Source organism: Natrix helvetica (assembly GCF_964273705.1).
Source record: "Natrix helvetica genome assembly, chromosome: 1".
NCBI lineage: Eukaryota > Metazoa > Chordata > Lepidosauria > Squamata > Natricidae > Natrix > Natrix helvetica.
In genome coordinates, this window is record NC_138548.1 from 158176355 (window position 1) to 158200254 (window position 23900).

General features: G+C 39.4%; 1 protein-coding gene across 3 annotated transcripts in view; it reads right to left on the minus strand.

Annotated features, from left to right (window-relative positions):
- KCNH7 (potassium voltage-gated channel subfamily H member 7) overlaps positions 1-23900 on the minus strand; it is a 374740-nt gene that overhangs the window by 39307 nt on the left and 311533 nt on the right. For all 3 annotated transcript variants that reach the window (XM_081943612.1, XM_081943611.1, XM_081943610.1), the window contains 3 exons: positions 8486-8738; positions 7154-7359; positions 1725-1824 (listed from right to left, as the gene is read on the minus strand). In XM_081943612.1, the coding sequence (XP_081799738.1) occupies positions 1725-1824; positions 7154-7359; positions 8486-8738 (559 nt within the window). The remainder of the gene's footprint in view (positions 1-1724; positions 1825-7153; positions 7360-8485; positions 8739-23900) is intronic.

Here is a 23900-nt window from a genome sequence, read left to right on the forward strand (position 1 = left end):
TCCACAGTTGAAAAATAAACAGAATTATAATATGTTCATGCAAAGGTAAAGCCATGTAAAATAAGACAGAAATAAAGATAAAGAAGAGCTGAAATAGCAACATCAGATCAGGGGAAAGCTCTATGGAACAACTCAGTCTTCAACAGTTTACAATAAAGAGGGAGCTAGCCTGATCTCTAGGTAAAGGTAAAGCTTCCCCTTGCACTTATGTGCTAGCAGTTCCCAACTCTAGGGGAAGAAACACTGTTCCCTTCCCTCCAAAGGTGGTTCCTATTTTTCTACTTGCATTTTTACATGCTTTCGAACTGCTAGGTTGGCAGAAGCTGGGTCAAATAACGGGAGTTCACCTTGTTATGTGATACTAGGGATTTGAATTGCCGAACTCCCGACCTTTCGATCGACAAGCTCAGCGTCTTAGCCACTGAGCCACCGCATGTCTACAAGATGGCTATTTCACCATGCTGCCTTGTTTCGTCCCCCAAAACCTTTTGAGAGTCCTGAATGCCTTGCTTTTTCCTGGTTGATCTAATCAGGCTGGTCAACATTGAATGGAGCAGAAAGTCCGGCATGTATATCTGAGTATCAAACTATAAAGGGCTTTTGTAGGTTAAAATCAATATCTGGTTATGTTATGTAGTACCCCACTCTGATAGGATTTAAAGTGATGAGAATTGGTCTAGATGTGAAATACTTCAGCTTGCAGTTTACATGGCCTGGTAGACAAAAATCAACATGAGAATAGCAAGACTGAATTTCCTGGAGGCAGAAGACAGCAAGAGCAGTTTTGGTATTTATTTGTTCTCTGAAAAGGAAGTGAAGGATTGCTCCCCAAAATAGTGGACATATAGTTCTTGTTCCAACAGAGTCTTCATGGTTTCATATTGTTTATTTGTTTGTTTTACAAATGAAACGTGTCTTTCCTTTTACAGATGGGAAAGCCTGGAGTCAAAGCAGAGAGATAATTTTTGCTGACTTCCAGTGTTCTTAGTAGATCAGCAGGGGTGTAGCACTTGGAGGAGTGAAGTCATAGCAGTAATTTATGTGGCATCCTGAAAAAAAATTCTATTAAAAATTCATAATGGATACAGGCCAGAAAGTTAGTTTTTCTTTTTCAGCATTCTTTAATATTTATTTCGTTACTGAAGGTCACCTAGGGACATAATCTCAGTCAACGATTTCTCAATGCGGGAAGGGGAGGGAAGAGCAGTGTAAATAGTTTATGAAGGCATTTTCTTGACAGATTTTGTTGCCTCTTTTCTTTTGGCTTCGTGCTTTAGAGAGGCCCTTTGATGAAACAGATAGCACAGTACTTATCAACAATATGATCCTGAGTTAAAAGTTTCTTGTAGGATACAAGCCACTTGGAAAACATGTTTTTTACTATATCAACCTTTCAGAAATACATCAAATTAGAATTATAGGGCAATAAGGGGAAATCCCTAATTGTTTAATTTCATTAACCTTGAAATTGCACATAATGTCTACTTAGCAATAATCACCACTGAATCCAATGGGAGTTATTCCCAAATAAATGTGTCTGGAATGCAGTAAAAGAAATGTAAGACAAATAGGCATTTTGGGCAGATGAAAAGATATTGGTTCTATCTGTGTACTAAGACGTTTGAGCAGACTTCGATGATCTCTGAGCCTTAAGACAAATTTAGCATAGGTTTATGTGATTATCTTTTCAACAAACATCATTTAGTATATAAAGGCACCCTTACCTTTATCCATGTCACTTTCAAAAGACAATTTCCTTCTTCGGAGATTACCATTGTCTCCATCCGAATCATTTGTGGTCTGTCGCCTTATTGCAAGATCAGCCTTGAAAAAGAAGACGTCCATACAGTATATGATAGATTTAGAGACATTTGACTTTATTTATACAACTCTTCATTAGTTTACTTTGAGATGGATTCTTTCCATAGATGGAAGGGTTCCTTCTATAGCTTTTGAACTATGAAGAGCTATTGATTCTAGAAAGTGGGGAAGGAAGATTAATCTTTCTTCTTGGCCCCAAGTATAGTTCTACACTAGGGGTGGGTTCTGGAAGTCACTATTGCTGGTCTGCTTGTGGGCGCGCCATGTGCATGCACAGAAGCAAAAAACAAGATGGCGGTGCCACCGCCAGGAGAACTGGTTTGGGGGCATGGCAGGCCTGGGTCACTGCTGGTTCCACCAACCCAGGCCACCAAATTACTACCAGTTCGGCCAAACCCATAGGAACCCACCACTGTTCTACACTGTTGGAGAGTCAGGTTAACCCTAGCCTCCACAAAGAAGTCTCCATATAGCAGTGGTGGGTTCTGGATCCCGTTCCAACCGGTATGGTTGGAATGGACCTGGCATCGCCTACGTGGACGCGAATGGTACATGCATGTGTTGTATCTGCCAGCGATGCTTCTGCAAGCCTCTGCAATGCTCCAGCTGCTTGTCGGAGCATCGCGCGGGTGCTGTACACACCATGCACATGCGTGTAAGTGCTGAAGGCTTTAAAGGACAGGTAAGGAGCTCAGGCGGGTGAGCGGGCGCTCGGGGGCATCGTACCGGAATGGTACCTGGTACTCGGGCAGGCTCCGGTATGCTCGTACCGGGGCATACCGCCTGCAAACCACCACTGCTACATAGGGTATGGAGGATTCAGAGGGCTGGTGAAATGTTTTCTCTCCTACTTCTCCTAAAAAGAATAGAACATTCCAAAGAATAGAACATTCCAATGCCTAGGATTTTGTCTATATGCAAAAAAAACCCCAAACCAATAGTAGTAATTCCTTTTCTGAGTAAGACTCACAATTTATAGATGTGTGGGTGATATTGAAGAGGAGATGTCTCTTTAAAAAAAAGAATGGTGATATAAGCACTAGAATGTTAATTAAAGTCCCCTTTATATCTTGTTCTCTGAATTACTATTTAAAGTTGTTTATCCTTTTTAAAACAGAGTGTGCTCAGAAATAAGCTAGGGAAGGAAAAATGGAAAACAACCTCTTATGGATTGTTTATTACATCAGACAGTAATGTAGTAGTAAATTATAATTAGCTATGATGTTTAATTACACGATAACAGTAATAAAAGTTGATCTACATAAGAATAAAGCAAACAAATTATATGCTCTTTTATCTCTCTCTAATTTTTCCTTCTATCATTGAGTCAATGACAGAGATGTGACTTTCATAGCTGAAAAAGCAGTTTTTATTTGGGTAAGTGCCATTTCTTCTAATAATTATTTCTGCTTTTTGTCAAGAATTTCCGGGATATACATAGTCATTCTTCACTAAACAGAAACAGAACAAAACAAGAAAACAAAGGAGAATAGAATATAGAAAGCAAAAGACTGATCACATCTGTCTTCTCAATACAGGAAAGACGTAGGCTTTAGAGAAGGTCTTAAAGATGTTCTTAGAGAAGTTTAGCATGGTTTGCCCTTGCCTCCTTTCTAGGGCTGAAGCAGAATGGCTGGCCCAGATCACCAGCTGCCTTTTGTGCAAGGTAAGCCTCCCAGTTTCTAACCACTATATTATACTAGCTCGGTAGATCAGTGGTGAGATTCCAAATATTTTCCTACTCATTCTATGAGAGAGTGCTTTGCGTGCGTGCACAGCACTCAAAGACCGCCCTTGGTGTCAGCGCTGGTGAACTGAGCTGTTTTTTTAGCTCAGCATTCTGCCACACAAATCAACTCAGCTAAAAAACAAGGGAATATAGGAAGGATGTCCCAACCAGAGGTGATATTTGTGGGTTGTCCGAACTATTCAAACTTTCCGCTACTCGTTGCCCGAACCAGACCAAACTGGATGAATACCACCTCTGGTGTAGATGCCATTATCTTGATAGATCATAGAATTGTAGGGCTGAAAGAGACCTTGGATGTCTTTGTAGTCTAACACTCTGTCCAAGGTAGGAGCCCTTATATCATACTTGACAAGTGATTGTCCAATCTTTTCTTGAAAACATTCATCAATTAAGTGTCTTATATAGCTTAAAATATTTATAATCCCCTTGTCAGGAAATTTCTCCTTAGTCCAGATTGGAATTTTTTTTAGTGAGTTTCCACTCATTGCTTCTTCTCCTACCCTCAGGTGCTTTGGAGAATAAGTCATCCCCATGTATTTAGTAGACCCACTGCTCAGTAAAATACAGATTACAATTTATAGCAGTTTTGCCTAATGTAGATAAACTCTGGATCAGTATTTTTCAAACTTGACAACTTTTAAGATTTGTGGATTTTTAAGACGAACTCCCAGAATTCCCCACCCAGCTCCAGATGTAAGGACTTCAGCTTCTAAAATTCCCTCGCCAACTAGGAAATGCTGGGAATTTTAGGAGCTTTTGTTTAAAGATATGGACAGAACCCACATTGGAGAAAGCTGATGTACAAAATGGTTCTTGAACCTAACTTTTTTGTCTGACACTTCATGAAAATTTTAATGTCCCCCTGTTACTTTACCGATTTTACTAGGTCTAGTTAAGTGCTCCTCAATAATTTAAAAAAGATATACAATTTAATTCTCACTTTATGAGACTTTCATTCATCATGTCATTTGCATTTATATTGTAAATTCACTCTACTTCCTTTTTGGATTGACATGAACCTTACAATTCTTTTTATTCTTCCCCTTGTTTCGAGACTAAAAGGAAAGTTAGCCCCCTTTTCCTCCCTAGAATCTTTCTGTGATTTGTAGAATTAGAAGAGGCCTTTTAGATTCTCAAGGACCACCCACACACCCTAACCTAACCCATACAGGACGCATCCTCAATACATGGTTGACTAGTATCTGCCTAAATGAATCTAATGAAGGGGAGATTACCTATTTCTAGGTTATTGGTTCCACTGTCAGCCTACTTTTACTACTAGGTACCATTTTCTAACAGTCTTCTGGAATCTGCTTTTTTGTAATGCAAATTAAATGTTTTTGCATGCTGCATGCTGAAATAAAAAAAGTCTTGATCTTTTATGTGACATTACATTAGAAGAGGACTATCATACTTCCTCTCAATTGGCTTTCCTCGTAGCTAAACACAGCAAGTTCCTTCAATTACTCTTCATAATTTCTAGGCTAATTGCCTTCAGTACCCTTCTCCTATACCAGGGCTGTCACAACTCCCAGCCTGGGAGCCGGATGCGTCACGTGCTGGCCACGCCCACGCCTGGTTTAGCGAAGGGAAGAACAGTCCCAATACGTTACGTGACACCGCTGTGACAACGGGAGTTTGACATCCCTGTCCTATTCCAAATTCCACTGAATTCTGCTTAAATGTGTGATGCTAAGAACTGGATACAGGGCCTAAAATGGGGCTTTCCTCAGGAGCTGGTCACAGATGGAACTATAAGCAGCTTTTCTTTTGCATTCCCACTTAATAGATTACCAATGGGCATTAAAAATGTATCCGTCTTCCTTTGTTTCTTTCTGCTTTTAAGTAGCAGGGGAAAAAGTTGGGAAACGGGGCTATGACAGGATGTTGAAAGGAAGAACAACCTCATTCAGAAGAAGAAGTTCTATCCAACTGGACTCCAAGGGCTGATAAAAGTAAAGCTGGCAGGGAGCCAAGTACAACAAACCCCCCTCCCCCCCATTATATATGAACAGAAGCTGTTTAAATTGTGGGTGTCTAAGGAAAAACAGCCAAATACTGCTTAACAAGAGTAAGATTTTGCTACTACCGTATTTTTCAGACTATAAGACACACCAGTGTATAAGACACACCAAAATTTTGAAGAGGTAAGTAAGAAAAAAACGTTTTTGCCTTCTCTCAGCCCCCAGCAGCACTCTGCAGGCTTTAGCAGGGCTGGGGCAAGGCAAAAACGCCCCCGTTTCTGCCTTGCCCCAGCCCTGCTGAAGCCTGCAGAGTGCTGCTAGGGGCTGAGAGAAGGCAAAAAGGCTAAGTTTTTGCAAAACAACGGACTGTTTTTCACAAAAATGGGATGCGGGGGTGGGGCTTTGGGAGGCCAAAAATGGCTGTATTTGGTGTATAAGACGCATCAACATTTCCACGCTCTTTTTTTTGGGGGGGGGAGTTGCATCTTATATTCTGAAAAATACGGTAATTGCAATCCAAATTTGACCACCTAAAACATCTAAGGTACTATGCTGCATGGATAGAAGCGTTGGGGATACATCTAGCCTGTATTGGGGTTAGAAATTGAGATGATGGAAAGAGAAAAGAAGAAGGAGAAATGTACTATATGCAAACTGAAGCAGAGACTACAAGCAATGAGAAAAAAATATGGCTACTAGGATAATTTAGGTAGTAATCTAGAGCTATTACATTATAGATAAAGTAGAGAGGTAAAGAGCCATTGTCTTTACTGAGATTGAATTTTAGGCTGTGGATACATTATTTCAAAAAAATGAGGCATGGAAAATCTTATTTATGATGTGCTTAGTTTCTAAATATGTCATGTAATAGAATTGATGTTCTTTTCTCTGCTGGATATTAATATACTGTATAACTGCTTTTTCCTACATGCATCTATGTATCGATCTATGTATGTATCTATGATCAATATATCTGCGATGAAGCAGCTGTTCTTCATGCTCTAGTCCCTGATCACGAAAATAAACAAGCAAAGCAAAAGGAGAGAATTTTACTAGAGTTTTTTTTCTTTGCTAATATTGATCTTTCATCATCAATTTTTATTATAGTGACAGAACACATTTTTCTTTCTTTCTTTTACCTTTCTGGACCAGGAATGTCAAACTCAGGGCCCAGGGGCCAGATCTAGCCCTGTGGGGTGCTTATATCTCAGATCTTGGAAACAGCGAAGAACTGGCCCACAGTGCCTCTGCCAGCAAAAATGGAGCTTGCACAAGGGCCCTCCCGAGCTCTGTTTTCGCTGGCAAGGGACTGCAGGAGGATCCCCCCAGCCCTGGCCATGCTCCCCTGGCCCCCTCAGTTCAAACACAACCCTTACGCAGCCCTCAATGAAATCGAGTTTGACACCCTGTTCTAGGCAATTCGTAGATGCTGTTTTTGCTTTAATTTCATCCAGCTAGGAAGGAGGGAATGGCAAACCGCTTCTGAAAACCTTGTCAAGAAAACTGCAGGGACTTGTCCAGGCAGTCTCTGAGATCGGACAGGATTGAACAGAATAAAAAGGAAAACCTCATTTTTATCGGGAAATGAAAAGATAGCCGAACACTGTAATTAACATACTTTTGCATTTTCATGTCTCAAGTTGAAAGTGAGTTCTAAATTGGTGAGAAACAGGTCTGAAAATTCAGGATACATATCCAAAACTTCTAACAAGTCTTCTCGCTGGATTTTATGTAAGTCACAGTAGGTTAGTGCTCTCACATCTGCATTTGACTTTCCTGGTTTTGCATAAAGGTGGACCATTTCTCCAAAAATATCATTTTTGCCTGTAACAATAATGGCACAGAAAAACATGGTAAATACAAGAATTCACATTTCTCTCTCTCTCTTCTTAAACAAGAAGACATAAATGTCTAAAAATGATTGTTTAACCACCGGTTATTTATTTTTCCTGTAAAAAAAATCTTCCTCTCTGGAAATCTCACTAACAAAACAGAATAACACAATCTTCTGTCATTATAGTCTTTCCCATATTGACTTAATGGATGCTGTTTTCTGCAGAAGGTTGTTATTGCCTAAACAGAATTCATTGGGCTTTTACCTCTAGAGATAAAGCTGCAATTATTTATGATCCTCATAAAAGATCCTTGTAAAACTTTGCGAGGAGCATATGATGATTTAAACCCTCGATAGTAAGGATGGTTGAGTTCTGAAGAAGTCGAGGTGGTGTGCTGGAAACATGTTCCTACCATCAGGCATTCATCAAGTTCTTGTGGGAAATTATGGCAATAATTGTTGGCAATCCCTGAAGGATGAGCACTGAAGTTTTGTCACTGCTATGCTTTTTCTCCATTTTGTTATTCGGAATATCTAGACAGTGGAGATGTATTTTTCTACTAGCATAGTAGTACTGCACATCTGAACCTAATATAATTTAAGATTAATTCTCTTTTTGCCAAATTACAGTAGTTGCTTTTCTAAGAGTCAGCACCCAGGGTTGCTTTAACTGCTTGATGTAAGACAAAAGCAGGCAGAGTGGGGGGAGTTAAATGTGTCATAAGCTTAGAGTCCTTACATTGCCACATACCAAGTCCAACCTCTCTTGAATTCTATTGACTCTGATCTGGTGCCAAATGAGGAACAACAGAATTAAAGGGAAGTTGGACTTAGATAGTTTGTGACAATGTAAGGACTCTAAGCTGATGACATACTTAACTCCACCCCTCTGCTCTGTCTGCTTTTCTGCACTTGATGACATACTCCTTTTCTGTAAATTTTGCAGAATTTACATTTTATGAAAAGAAAAAGCGTTCACATTGGATCCAGTATGACATTGATGGATATTCTTTTGATTCATTCTAATATGCAATAACAATTCTGCTCTTAGAAAGGAGTGATTGCTGATCAAACCGTTAAACATTTCCAGAATTAATGGCATTTCTGAATGCTTACCGAGAATTGCTACAACCATGTCATTCTTGAGGATTTCAATGGAGCCTCGGGAAAGGAAGTAAAGTGCAGTCAGGATATCCCCACAATGGACTAGTGTGTCCCCAGGAGGTGCATGAGTAGTTTTAAACTTCATAGCCAGAGCCCGGAGACACCCTTTACTCGCCCCCTGGAAAGCTTTGCAGTTTTGAAGTAAACTTTGGTTGAGGTGGAGACAGATATCAGCTTGCAAACATTCTGGAAACCCCTTTAGGACCTGATGAAGATAATGTAAGAGTTTAGTACAACCAAGCTGCTTTGCCTATGGTTTGGGAATATCATTTCCTTGATCAATCAGGTGCCAAATAAACTGGCACTAGATCTGTAATACAACGATGATCAAAATATAATCAGAAATGTGATTGGCAGCATTGACATGGGTAAAGGCATTCGTGTTTGATATAGGTCACCGGAGGTTCTTTAATTTAGCTAGCTGGATCAAAATCATCAGAATGGATCTCTAACTGCATACTAGAGCTCATTAGAAAAAATTGGATTCCTAATTTGATACATCACTGACGATAGGCTTATCTTTTGGAGGGTAAGGCATGAGTTCTGGTCATGCTGAGATGGAAAGTCTATGCTCCCCAAGGACATTGGAAACAGAGGAGACTGAACCTTATGGGGTGCAATGTGAGAGGAGTGGGATGAATCATGAGTCATGTGAAGAGAGTAGGATGAAAAAAGATGTATGTTTCAGTGACTCAAAGACATGAAGCCAGCTTGTGTTGGAAGAAAGAATCATCTAGTCTTATCAAAAGAAACCAACTAATGATGCTGAAGCCATTCCTCAAAAAGTCTGTCTTACTTTTGCATTGGCTTTTGAGGAAATCCTCCCATTATTTCCCCTTTCCCCCGGGTAGCACTGATTCAGGCAGGTCCAGGAAAAGCTTCCATTTGAGGTTGTGTCCCCCCCACCTGATGTAGGCAAAATGTGCACATGGGGAAGGCCCAGAGTTGACTTCGCTTAATTGGAAGGTTTATGGAAGCAGCGGGACACCTGTTATTTGCCACAAAGAACCAAGCTTGATGTAGGTTAAATGTCTCGGCTTTTAGAAGAAGCAAAGAATGCTTTGGCTTGTGGTGGAGGTGGATCCTGATTAATGGAACAGCGGCAGGTAGGATCAAGGAATCTGGTTCTTCCTTCCCTTGCAACCTTGGAACCAACAGTTCCTTTGATGCTGCTAACCTGCACTGAGACACTTCCTTTGATTGCTAATGGTCGCTCAACATGAATTATTTTGCTAGGTCTGCTTCAAGGGAAGGACCCCCACACACACACACATACAACCTGCCTTCTCTGATTATGAAAATGATCAATCCCTCTCTGGTAACAACTCTTCAATGTCTCTGAAACCTGGTAGAGTCAAAGAGAGGATTCCACCAGTCATTCCCTTCCTTTGCATATCCTGTTAAAAAGAATGCTTGCTGCTGGTTGTGAAGTTTTGAGGGCAGCCGAAAACCCTTTTCGGCTGTTTTACCGATGGTTTGCTTTTTTGCTTTTTGCTTTTTGATATTCAAAGTTCTAAAACCCCATTGCGGGTTCTCCAAAGGCAGAGCTGTGTTCCTGAGCCCAGAAGAGAGGGATTGCAATTCCCTCTCAAACAATAGCTGCACGATCTGAACCTTGTACCTCTTCCTTTCTTCCCTCTATCACCTGTGTATTACGAAGGAGAGCTCAATTGAAGCACAAAAGCTGAGAAGTACTTTTCAGCTTGTGACCCAAATAGAATGAGATTTTACATCTGTCTGTCTGTCTGTCTGTCTGCATATCTATCTATCTATCTATCTATCTATCTATCTATCTATCTATCTATCTATCTATCTATCTATCTATCTATCTATCTATCTATCCGCCCAACTCACCCACCCACCTACCTACCTACCTACCTACCTACCTACCTACCTACCTACCTATCACTTTAAAGGAATTTGATACCTTCATATGTTCACATATTATATTTAAATGCATATTAATTAAATAATATCATTCCAGTGTTTAAATATTTAAGTTTTTGTTCCATTTCAGCACAACAAAGTTCTGTGCAGCCATTTATAGATTCAGAACCAAAACATTGATCCTATTCCTCCAGTTTTAACAAGCAAGATACGGATGGTTTTTACTTTTGACAGGAGAACATCATTCCATCGACCCAACGCTATGAAGTAAGAAATGACTTTACATAAATTAGACTTGTGCTGCAAAAGAACAAAAAAATAATCATATAAAAAGTTGCACAGTTTAAAGTCTTATGGCCAGGAATGCCATTTCCATGTTCAGGAAACAAGAAACATGACACTGAGAGATTTCTGTAGGTTTAGTGTAAATCAGGATTACATTTTAAAAAAAAATGCACTGGTTTTGGAGATAGATAGTCCTCGACTTACAACCATCCATTGAACAACCATTCGAAGTTATGACGGTACTGAAAAAAGTGACTGTTGACGATCCTCGTACTTATGACTATTATGCAATGGCAGTAGATCATGTCATCAAAATTGGGGATGCTTCGCAAACGGCATGTATTGACCATGGTCACAGTATCTCAGGGTCATGTGATTGCCATGACAACTTCCCCAGAGGGCTTTTGACAAGCAAAGTCAATGGAGGAAGTGAGCTTCACTGAACAGCGATTCACGATTCACCTCATGACTGTGTCAAAAAGGGCATCAAATAAGTCCTGGCTCACTTAATGATGGCATTACTGAGAAACAGAGGTTCCCGTTTCAATTGTGGTCGTAAGTTGAGGACTACATGTACGTGCTGCGATAACTGAGCTCTGACTTTGGAACCTGAAGGACAAAAAGCTCTCCCTCTCTCTCTCCCCTCCCCCTTTCCTGCTGAAGGATGGGATGGGATGCTTTCCCCGGTAGCTCTTCCCTCCTTAAGTCTCCAGCACCGATTCTTGCACTATTCAAAAGGCAAGCGCAATACAGATTTTCAGGAAACGTAAGGGCTATAAAGCGGAGAAGAAAAATAACAGTTGAAAATGATCTTCCACCTGCAGAAGACAGTCTGATTCCGGTCCAGAGAAATTTGGATCCAATTCAATGAGTTTTGTATTTTTAGAGTTCAGGCACCCTTTAAAACAAAAAAGGGTGTTGGATCCATTCAACTGTTTATGACAAACTCCTAAGGATTTCTTAAAAATCCTTTTCTATCCTAAGGATAAAGAACCAATGAAATAATCCAAAGCATGAGCACTCCAATGAAGTAATAAAATGGGGCCTGAAGCAGAGTTTCTTTCAGTTTCTCATCTTTGCAAAAACTGGGTTATCTTACTTTTCCTTAAAGTTTTAGATCTGCTCCTTAACTTGAAAATTCACTTAATTTTCCTGCAACTTTTTTCTTGATATTTGGAATATACGAATGTGAAACTATTACATATGTAATTATTTTGCTAACAGTTTTATTAAATGCAAAATCTTTATATTTGTTTTAGTAATATATACACTTTTTTCTATGCATTTTATACTGGATGCTGGACTTGCTATGATTCTTGTAATCTTTTTACACATTGCTCTTCAAAAAGAGAATTGCATTGCCAAATTCAGGGAAAGGCAACTTTCTTTGAAAGCAACATTAAGTAATCTCACTTTAAAGGGGCTTCCCCTGGGACGCGCCCGGAGACTACAGCTAGTCCAGAACGCAGCCGCGGGGGCCATCATGGGGAGTACTAGGTACTCCCACATAACACCTCTCCTGCGCGAGCTGCACTGGCTGCCTGTGGTTTTCCGGGTGCGTTTCAAGGTGTTGATCACCATCTTTAAAGCGCTCCATGGCACAGGGCCTAGCTACCTGCGGGATCGCATCCTGCCGCACACATCCCTGCGACCAATCCGCTCTCACAGGGAGGGACTTCTCCTGGTGCCGTCCACCAAGCAATGCCAACGGGCGGCGCCAAGGAGTAGGGCCTTCTCTGTGATGGGCCCAACCCTCTGGAATGACCTCCCCCCCGACATCAGAACTACCACCGACTTCCGCTCCTTCCGACAAAAACTAAAGACTCACCTGTTTCGATTAGCCGGCTTGGCACACTCATAGTTTTATTTTACCTCCTGGCAGATATTTTTAATTGGAATTTCTGGGGAACTTTTTAAAATTTAATTCTTTGGGGTATTTTAGGGGTCGTTTTTTAAATATTGTATTTTAAATGCTTTACTTGAATGTACAGTTTTTATAACCTCCTCCATGTAAGCATTTAATTATTTAAGTATTTAAATATTTAAGTATTTGTTTATTTATGTATTCTTTTTATGTATTCCATCGACTGTACACCGCCCCGAGTCCCTTTTGGGAGAGGGGGCGGTCTAGAAATATGAATAAAAGTAAAGTAAAGTAAAGTAAAGTCCAAAAGAAACAAATGCGATTCCCCACCCCCATAATTTCTTCCTTCTCATCTCATCTGCCCTCAATGGCAATTCCTGCCCAAGCACAAATCGGCAAAAGGGAAGAAATAGCTTCAAACTAGGAGAGGCAGCTAGGAGTCAGTTATATCTAATAAACAACAGATGTAAGTAACTTGGTTCGGCTTCTCTAAGCAATTAATCTGCACTTTTTTAAAAATAGTCTGATCCTAAAAAATGATAATAAAGGCTCAGCATTTGGGATTATAAACTTCTCCAGCAACATAATCTTATTTATTCTTTATTCAATTGTAGACGACCAGACCAATTCTAGCAGCATAACAGTTTTTTTTAAAAAAAAAAAAAACCTTTGCTCAGTTGTCATTGCTTGTTTCAACTGAATGTATATGGATGTTTAGAATTGATCCCACAAATGACATATAAAATACTGGACATTTTGTAAAGTTATCTTTCCCATTAAAAGACCTTTTTCCTTACAGAGTATTTGGATGTATTTATCACATGGGTTATACCACTAAATCTTGTGTTTTAAGATGGGGTTTCTTTTGTAATAAAACACAAGGCATAATATAATTACAAAACCATATCAAATTATTGCAGCTAAAATGATAATCCTACTCAATTCCAGGTGACATCATCCCTCCAAAGCTCTTTGGAACAGTTCTCTTTTCATTGCTTTTCAAATAAGGGTCAGGAGAAGGCTGTTTTATCAAGTGGGACTTGATCATCGAGAAACACTGGCTACGGATCACTGATGATTTCTTTTTCTTTTCTTTTTTTAAAGGGATACACAGCATTCCTAACTAGGGGGACCATATTGACTGGATCCAGGCTACCTGGAGAAGGAAGTCATATAGGTATCTCGGAGCCAAGTCACGAAAACGTTCAAGGTTAAAGCCATCCCTTTTACAGTATGCAGAGAAATCTCTTGAACGCCAATGCAGTGCCTGCAGTTTGGATGATATACAGCTGCAAAAGGTCTCACTTGCCAGCACAGACAGCTGTATTCTGACCAATTACACTTTCTGAGTAGTCTTCAGGGGGACTCCCATGCAGAGAACACTGCAGTAGTTTATTCTGATGGTGATTGAGGCATGAGTTACAGCTTCTTCTCACTCAGGATAGGGATGACCTACTCTTTCAGGGAGTGTGTATTTGCAAATTTTAAATGGCAAAAGACGAGTAAGGAAGACTGTAGTCTTAAGCACTTTATAAGAGAGTAAATTGCATTGATTGTAAATGGTTCTGCCATTACCAAAAGCCATGCTTTTGTGGTCCTTCCTTCCTCTCCCTTTTCTCTCTCTCTCTCTCTCTCTCCCTCCCTCCCTCTATCCATCTATCCACCTATCCATCCATATCTCATTCACTTTCCCTTCCCTTCCCTCTTTCTCCCTTCCCTCCCTCCCTCTTTCTTTCTCCCTTCCTTCCTTCCTATGAAGAACCCCAGAAGGCCTTTGGTAGGAGGAAGTAAAGCCAGATGTTTTGAAACTGAGAACAAGCCTATTGATCATCTGGTATTCTTAGAGCTCCATGATTGATTAGCTTAGCCTGAGCAAGGATAGCTAGCAGCACTTTCAATAAATTCTCAACTCAAGCTCCCTGCACTTGGGGATCCCCAAACAGTGAGGATTTCTTTTTCTCCCTTGAAGCCCCCCCCCCTTGCAGCCCATTTTTGCTTCCAGGGAGCTGCAGGGAGGGCACTCCCCATGCCCTGTTTTGGGCCTAGCAGGCTCCCTGAAGCCCCCTGGGAGCCAAACGGGCTCGTGGGGACTCCTGGAAGGGGCAGGGGAAGATAAAGTTGTGAGCCCTATGGGGACAGTGATGGTGGTGGTGCAGCAAGCTCCAGGAAGGGGGGGCTAGCGAGACTTACCTGTAGGCAGGAGGAGGCAGCTCAGTTGGGGCACAGGACAGGCACCATGTGGCAGCTTAGGCAGGCAAGGCAGTTTAAGAAAGCAAGCCGCGCGGGAGGTGAGGAGTGACTGGGTGGAGTGGGTGGGCGGGCCAAGCGACAAAGGAACCGGTTCAGGGGTGTGGCAGACCTGGGTCACTGCCGGTTCCAGCAATCCAGGCCGCCAAACCATTACTGGTTCAGGCTGAACCGGTAGGAACCCACCACTGATTAGAAATTACATTTGGTCTGGACATTTTCCCCCTATAAATAAATACCCGGGTTATCAGCTAGTATGTATGTATGTATGTATGTATGTATGTATGTATGTATGTATGTATGTATGTATGTATAGAAATCCACCAAGAATAGATCCCTAAAGAAAACCTCAAGGTAGTGTCAGATATTTCTCTCTGGGCGCAAAGAGAACATTATGTTCAGCTCCATTCAGTCGCCCCTACTCCACCCCAATGCAAGGGATTGCAGAGTCATTAAAAGGAAAAAACATATTTATTTATTCATATTTTTCCCTCAGAGAGGGGCTCTTATTCTATGGACTGCTATTGGAATTGGGGAATTTCCTTCTGGGTCTGTTTATGAAACATTCTGGCTATGGGCATGGAGGATGAAACCACGCTCTTCCAAAATCATTTCTTTCCTGCCTCTCAACTTCCTTCTATAGTTCTTTTTTTTAGTCTTGATGAGCATGATCAAGGCTTGAATGCTTAATGAATCAGTGGCTTTCACTTGGGAGGGAGCAAGGAGGAATAGCCTTTAGCGCACATGTATGCCCTCCCAGTTATATTTTCCAAGCTATTGTTGCAAAGAGAATTGCCACTTGCCTCCTTCCAAGTAAACAGGGCAGAGAGGGATTTTTATTGGGAAAGGGTTGGCAGTAGCATCTTCCTCTGAGTTGTTCCAACACCAAGGGTTGTGGAAAAGAGTTGGGAGTCCCCTTATAGGAGCCCAAAGGACCCAGCCTGCCACATTCCATGGATACATACTCGATGCCAACTCGCAAAGCATCCCTTGCCTGCTCTTGAGTTGCCATAGGGAGGAGAAGGGAAACAGGGTCATAGTTGGGCCGCAAATTACATAGGGGCAGAGCTGGCTTCACTTGGGTATGTGCCGACATGTTGCTCCTAATAACTGGATTTCTTTTGAAGCTTTGCTCGAGGCTCATTATTTAATTAGGGCATTTGTCGTAACCATGACACTCAGATGCACCCCATTACTAATGGTCATTCCAGATTGCTTGTGTTCAATGTACACAACAGTGTATCTTCCTGCCCTTCCCAAGCAAAATAAATCGTTCAAAGCGACTAAGAAATTGTGTGTGTGTGTGTGTGTATAAAAGTTATCATAATTAGCACAAGATTGTCAGATGAAAGAGTATAGGAGGGAAAAGACAATTTAGATTAAAGTGACGCTAATGTTTTTTTTAAAAGTGGTATATAGACTGATTTTATGAGAAATATATTGCAAGGATCAATAGAGGTGATTTGGAGAGAAGAAAGCAGAACTTTTGTGCTATATTTTAGCACTCCTTAGAACAGTTCGTTGTTTTTTTATACAAATAAGGATTGTATCACTGCTATTAAGTTCAATACAACCGTATTTCTCAGTTGCAATAATGCTGCACTGCAGAGGAAATTGATTTTTTTAATCTGTCTGTCTGTCTGCCAGAATTTAGAAGGCTAATTCAGTGACCAAATTGAAAATACCAGAGGTAATAATAGCTGACTCTTCATTCCATCTGAATCTGATTCTATAAAATTGGAAGATGGCATATAGAAGGTGATGATGGAGATGAAGACAGATGCCCATAATGCTCAAAGGATGAAAATTCAGTTATACAATGAGGTAGAAAAATGGGTTACTTTATAAGTTAATAAAAAAGAAAGGAAGAATTGTTAAAAGGAAACTCTCATAAGGAACTACATTTACTTTGAATTTCATTTCAGTGTTCTTCTACTGCCTTCCAGTAGTGACACCCATAGAAATGGTGAAGGCTGCAAGAAAAGGCTTGAATCTTAAACAGTGTACTATCTACCAGAACTGTCACAATATATTTGCATTTTGATCATAAAATAAATCTTGGGGTTTTTATAAAGTCTTCTTTATAAACATTTCCATAAATCAAATGGTCTGTTTTCCAAATCACATTGATTTGATTGTGGTATTTGAAGTAAACACTCATAAAGGTAAAGGTTCCCCTTGCATATAATGTGCTAGTCGTTCCCGACTCTAGAGGGGGGTGCTCATCTCAGTTTCAAAGCTGAAGAGCCAGCGCTGTCCGAAGACGTCTCCGTGGTCATGTGGCCAGCATGACTAAACGCTGAAGGCGCATGGAATGCTATTACCTTCCCACCAAAGGTGGTTCCTATTTTTCTACTTGTATTTTTTATGTGCTTTCGAACTGCTAGGTTGGCAGAAGCTGGGACAAGTAATGGGAGCTTACTCTGTTACGCGGCACTAGGGATTCGAATCTCTGATCGACAAGCTCAGCGTCGTAGCCACTGAGCCACCTATAAACACTCATATTTACTTGTTAGTAAGCCCTACCCAATCTCTATGGGTTTACACTCAGAATAGAATGCTTAGGAATGCAGCCTTAGGTAGCAAGGTGAAAATTTTCATCTATTTATTTAGTGGTTTAGCTGTGAAATTCAATAAGTTTATCAGTTCTTCTTTTTAACAGAGAAGGTACTTTTGTTACTGTTAAAGAGTCATATGCTATTAGCCTTCAAAATATGGATGATGTGGCACAGTCATAAGGGTATAAATGCAAGCAGTCCAATGACCATAATTTTTTTCTTCACTTATCATTTCAATTGTTACCCAATGTGGTTTTTCTGTTCAATATTTGTGAGAGGTTCACTGGGTTGACCACATTAAACTTTACAATATCTTATTATTCTTAGTTATTTTTGCATTATACCATACTAGAGAGCCTTTTGGCATCAAAAAGATGGTTATCTAAGCCTTTTGAAAGATAAATATCATTTTATAGGAATATACTCAGAAAATCAGACAGGTCTAAATTGGGTTATGTAAAATTGTGCTATTGTTGTACATCATTCAGCACATAGTTAAGTGTATGAAGGGATTTCTAGGTAGTAAAGGTGGGTCAAAATTATGAATTATAATAGATATTGCTGTATCTGTTATATAAAACAATTCACAAAGCAGCATGATTAAGGTATTTCACTAACATTTAAAAAAACTAAAACATGTTCAGAATCTGCTAAAGTGTATTTTACATTTTAACCTTCCTAAAAAGATTAAACATCAGTAATATCAGTTTGGTTGACTTGATGTATGGAAGACAATGGAAGCATGAAAATTAGGAAAGGAAACACACATGTGACTCTCCTCCAGATTGTGTCTTTATAATGCACAGCATGCAAACTAATCAATGATGAATGGATACAGCAAAGTAGACAAGATGAATCGGAGTGAATTGGAATGATAATAAACTCAATCTGATATACCGACAGAGAATTAGAAGGAGAAGTGCAAACATATTTGCATTTCTTTGATTTAGGCCCACCTGACTCCAAATGCAGCTCACAATTTGACGAAGAAAATAAAATACAATGCCATTCAAAAAATGGTACAACAGTTAAAGAAAACCTAAATCAGTAACAGCAGATAAAAAGCAAGATGGTGCATCCAGCCAACACAGTACTCGTAAGAGGCTCCAACCACTTTAGCTTAAGGCCTGGGAGAAAGGTCACATCCTCTAGAAAGTTATCAGTATGGGAGGATAGTTTGCATTGTGAGATCCTTGGTGTTCTCTGAGCTTGGTTATTTTCTTGTACATGTTTCATTATCAAAATACGTTAACGTCATCAGGCACTGATGATATCTAGTTTGGTAATGAAATGTACAGCCGTTTTTTTAAGTATTTGAAGAATGCTATTATTTCCTCCCTTAGTTTCCTCAGTCTTTCTTCATAGGAATTAACTTATAGTTTCCTGATCAGGCCCATTGCCCTTCTCAGAACTCGTTCTGGTTTGTCGGAATCCTTCTTTAATCTTTTTTTAAAAAAATATGATACATAAGTGGGGTCTGATCAGTGTTGAACAAAGTGGAAATATTTCTTCTGGTGTTTTGGAAAGTCTGTTTCTATGGGTCTACGTTCTTCACGCTATCGATTCACCGTCAGTTTGCAATCAATCACTGTTCCAAAATGAATTTTACAGGTGCTGTTATCAGACAGGCACTCTTCAGCTTATATTTGTGTGTATTAGTCCTATTTCCTATATATATATTATTTGTTTTGTTTGTGTCTGTGTTATTTCCCCTCCCCCCTTGATCATGTCTCTAATCTATTCCAAATTTCACTTGTCTTCCAGAGTACTTGATAATTTCATGCCATTTGAGAAGCATTTTTTCATTAAAATACTAGATAGTGCAGAATGTGAGTTTGAAAAAAAATGCACCTCATTAAATATCTCACTTTATTTTTTATGAGAAATCTCTGATGAGAAACTATTAAGAATGACTTTTATGCCAGCTCTTTATTCACTTTAATTGGCATGCCATTCAAGTCATGATTAAATAGCTTGTTAATTATAATATTGTGGGATACTTTATCAAATGTTTTGGTGAAATCAAGGTATGTATACAGCATCCCCACTGGTCTGTTAAATAAGGCCAGTCTGCGAAGGCTTTTCTATGATAAAATTTTGTGTGATGATTTTTAATGTTTGCCTTGTTTTCTATGAACAAACCAATTTTTGTATGATCTGCTCTAGAGTTTCCCAGGTATTGTGGTAGACTGAATAACTCTAGTTCCCTGCATTCTCTCTTCATTTTGAAGATGGGGACACTTGTCTTCCATTGGTCATCTGGTAGCAGGTCATCTACTCAAAATGAAAACCTAAAAAATCTGTTCTTTTTCAGAATTTGGACTGTGATTAAAGTAAACCCCAAATCCTGTTCATCCAAACATAATGCACATAATGTTATTGGTAGCACAAACTTTGAAAAGTGCCTTCTACATTGGGATATATAACAAAAGAAAAGGAGAGATGAAGTAAAAAAAAAGGGTTTAAAAATAATGAATTATATACTATGCCTAGCTCAGTTTGAAGATACCATTCTTTTGATCAATCAGTCATTTGGAATAAAGTAAGGAAAAAGCATTAACTTCTCTATTTATAATAAATATGTCATAAAGCTTTATTTTCATAAACCTGTTGTACCTAATCCAGTATCTTATTCCTTTTTTTTTTTTTTTTGTTCCAATGTAATAATATTAACACGTTAAAAAGCATTTCAAATAACCTTTCATAATATTAACAGTGAATATAATTACACAAAGCATGCATTAACTTTTCACCGCAGGAACTAATCTTTCTTTAGACTAGAGTAGACTCCATTTTCATAATTCATCCTGGCCACAGACATCTTGGGAGATCCCCTTTGAATCTCAGAAAGTCTGCTAATTGCTACTGATGACAGGTGAGAGATTCTTCATGATTAATTACAATGCATGCTCAAATGATTGAAAGAACACATGAGTTCAACTCATCTGCAAATGGATCGAAGAGAAATAATTTAAAAAAATGTTTGCTACTAACATGCACATAGTGGGAGAGGGGGAAAAAAACCAGTAACACAACCAAAAGCATAGAGTGATAGGCATGATGGCTTTATTCAGAATTGTGGGGCTAAACCATAGACCATGAGTATGGCACCTTCAAAATATTTTTCAATTTAGATTTCAGGTTGGGGTTCGTTTTTTGATTGCCCAAACCTGATTTTGCCCTTCAATTTATCAATCACATTGCTAACTAAGAAAAAAAAAGCTGTTTGAAAGAGAAATCATTGAAATAAATTTAATCTCAACAGTTAACATGGGAGATTCAATTTTACACTGGAATTAAATTGGATATAAATACCTCCTGCTCTTACCAGTGAGTGGTGTTATTCCATGTATTAAGGTATGAAGCAGACAAGAAAAAGATAAATCTTTCATAAGTACAACATATAAAAGACAGTTGGTACAACAACCTTGCATTAAAATTCAATTGGTTATTTTCCCTAAATATATGGAATTTCATGGGCGTAAGAAGTACCATATTACAAAATGCTGCTGAATTATGTTTAGTGCTGCATTTGGATTTGAAGCAGGAATCTCATACCTGTTCACATACATGCAATAGCAACTAGAGTGGTTAACTGACATACCACCCAGCGTACTGATGAATATGAGATGAGAAGCCATTTAAGATTGCTTTTCGATACACCAAATCTTGTACTATTCAGCTGAACAAATATTAAATGATTTAGCAATATTAATGGGAGTAACTGGATGTCACTTCTTTTAAATGTATGCTAAACATGGCTTTGATAGAGACGAATCAGTTATTTAATAACCTCACAAATAATAGGTTGGTTTCAAACCAAGTCAAATAACATCTTGTTGTCTCATTTTCGGAGAGCTTTGATAGTTCATTTGATAGTTCATTTAGACAGATAGTTCTCGACTTACAAAAATTACATATATACAGGTAGTCCTCGACTTACAATAATTCGTTCAGTGACTCTTTGAAGTTACAAAGGAACTGAAAAAATTACATATGTCTATTTTTCACACTTATGACCATTGCAGCATTCCCCATGGTCATGTGATCAAAATTCAAACACTTGGCAACTGAACCATATTGATGACAGTTGCTGTGTCCTGGGGTCATGTGATCATCTTTTGCGACCTTCTGACAAGCAAAGTCAATGGGGAAGCCAGATTCACTTAACAACTGTGTTACTAACAACAATTGAAGTGATTCACTTAACAACTGTGGCAAGAAAGGTCCTAAAATGGGGCAAAATCCATTTAACAACTTCCTTGCTCAGCAACAGAAATTTTGGGCTCAATTGTGGTCATACATTGAGGACTAACTGTATTCTTTTAATAATTCCAAACATGTGAATGTTGGTACTAACAGTGAATTCTGCCATTTTAGACATTGGCGTAGAAGTAAATTTCACTGTTTTCTATACACCTTCTCTCAAGTATAAACTAGGTATATTAACTGTTGCAGAAACTAGACTTAAATTAGGATGTTTACTGACAAAGGGTGTTTTTGATGTTGAGTTTTCCTGATTTGGCATATTTATTGTTGCTTTCATATTGACAGCACAACTTAAAAAAAGACACTGTAGGTTGGAAAAAAAAACCTTTTGATATTTTTCTTCCCTTTTCAAACTTTAAGTCCGTCGCACAAAATCAGCCATTCCATTAGCTGCCTTGGGGAGTCAAAAATCAAGCATAGGGAATGAAACACAACACTTCCCTGAAAGTAATTTGTATACCTGCTGCTGAATTCAACTCCCCCACCCCCCAGTTTACTGGTCAATCTTCTAAAATATTTTATTTCCTCGAATGGTACCTGCAGAGGGAGATGTTGGTTCTGCAGTATTTCAGTTCTCATTCCCAGAAAAACAGAACCTCTGGGTGGCTCCTTAATCTTGCAGGGACTCGGGATGGCACATCAGCCTTTTGCGCTTCCCGGGCAGTCCCAAGTAATAGTGCAAATGCATTGAAGGCTTGCAGGGCACTTATTGTATGCTCCTGGGCCTTCTAAAGAACCTTTTGGAATCAGATATGAAACACTGCACGGTTCCAAATAGCTATTTCTGTTTATGGCTCACAATAACATACAGCTTCAATATCTTCCATGTGATCTTGTTTAAACTGTTTTTTTGTTGCAGTATTTATAGCTTCAAAGGCAGGAGTCAGTACTGTAGCCTGACATAGAAGGCCTTGTGGGATATTGGGTTTTTCTTGAAGAAAGTGAATCGTGAGCCTGCCTTCCCACAATGATGGAAACAGTGGCTCTGTTTAGAGTCGTAGTTGATTAGGTCGACTGTGAGAACAGGGCCGTTAAAAACACATTTCAGCCATGGCTTTATATCAACATCAATGTAATAATTGTGGTTTAAAATGTGATTCTCAACGCACCCAAGGGTTTGGTGGGTTTGCCTGATGGGGTTTGGAAGTCTCAGGTGCTGTATGGCAAACAGCTTTGGAGACCTGCTTCAACTTCAGAAATGGATGGTTGTTTTAAAAAAGTAACTAATGACTCCATTTTGAGAAAAATACGGCCATGGCTTCCCTCATGCATCCATTCACCCATGGACTAGATCAGGGGTGTCCAAACTTTTTGCAAGGAGGGCCAGATTTGGTGAGGTGAAAATGTGTGGGGCCGATCATTCAGCCTGACATTCTTTGAACCCTTAACATTAAATGCGAATTGACTACCGTATTTTTCGGAGTATAAGATGCACCAAGATTATGAAGAGGCAAATTAAAAAAAAAGTTTTTGCACTCTCCCAAAAATGGCCCATTTTTCACGAAAATGGGCCTATTTTTTAAAGGGCATGAATAGCCTTTAAGAGGCTTCTAGAGTGCTCCTGGGGGCTTGGGGGGGGCAAAGTTGAGCAAAAAAATGGCCCGTTTTTTGCTCATTTATGCCCTCCACAGCCCCCAGGAGCACTCTGAAAACCTCCTAAAGGCTATGCACAGCCATTTTGGTGAAGGGGGCAGAGTTTTGGGAGGCAAAAATGCTGTATTCAGTGTATAAGATGCACCCAGATTTTTAGCCTCTTTTTTGAGGGGAAAAAGATGCATCTTTATACTTACGGTATAAAAATACGGTTTTTTATGAAAGACTAAACAAATAATTCCAGTGGGGAGAAGAGGCTGCGGGCCGCTTGAAATTTGAAAAAGGGCCGCACTTTGGACATGCCTGGACTAGATGATCTACAAGTTCCCTTCCAACTCTGTTAATCTGTTAATTTACTTTTTATTTAAACTAGAATACAGTTATTTTATCAGGGGTTTTGATGCTCTCTGAGCTTGGTTGTTTACTTGCAGATCTTTCATTATCCACACTAGGTAACATCATCAGTGCTGGACTACCAAGTTCAGAGGGCACCAAGGACCCTTCATTTCAACCCTCAGCTACAAATATTATTCTTTATTGGTAACTATTTCATCACCTTGTTGGATCCAAATCTTGACCAGATGGATCGATTTTACCTCAGCAAAGTCCTTTAGTATTGGTGGCATTTGGATCAGACTTAAAGCCTCTTAATTTAGGATTAAAC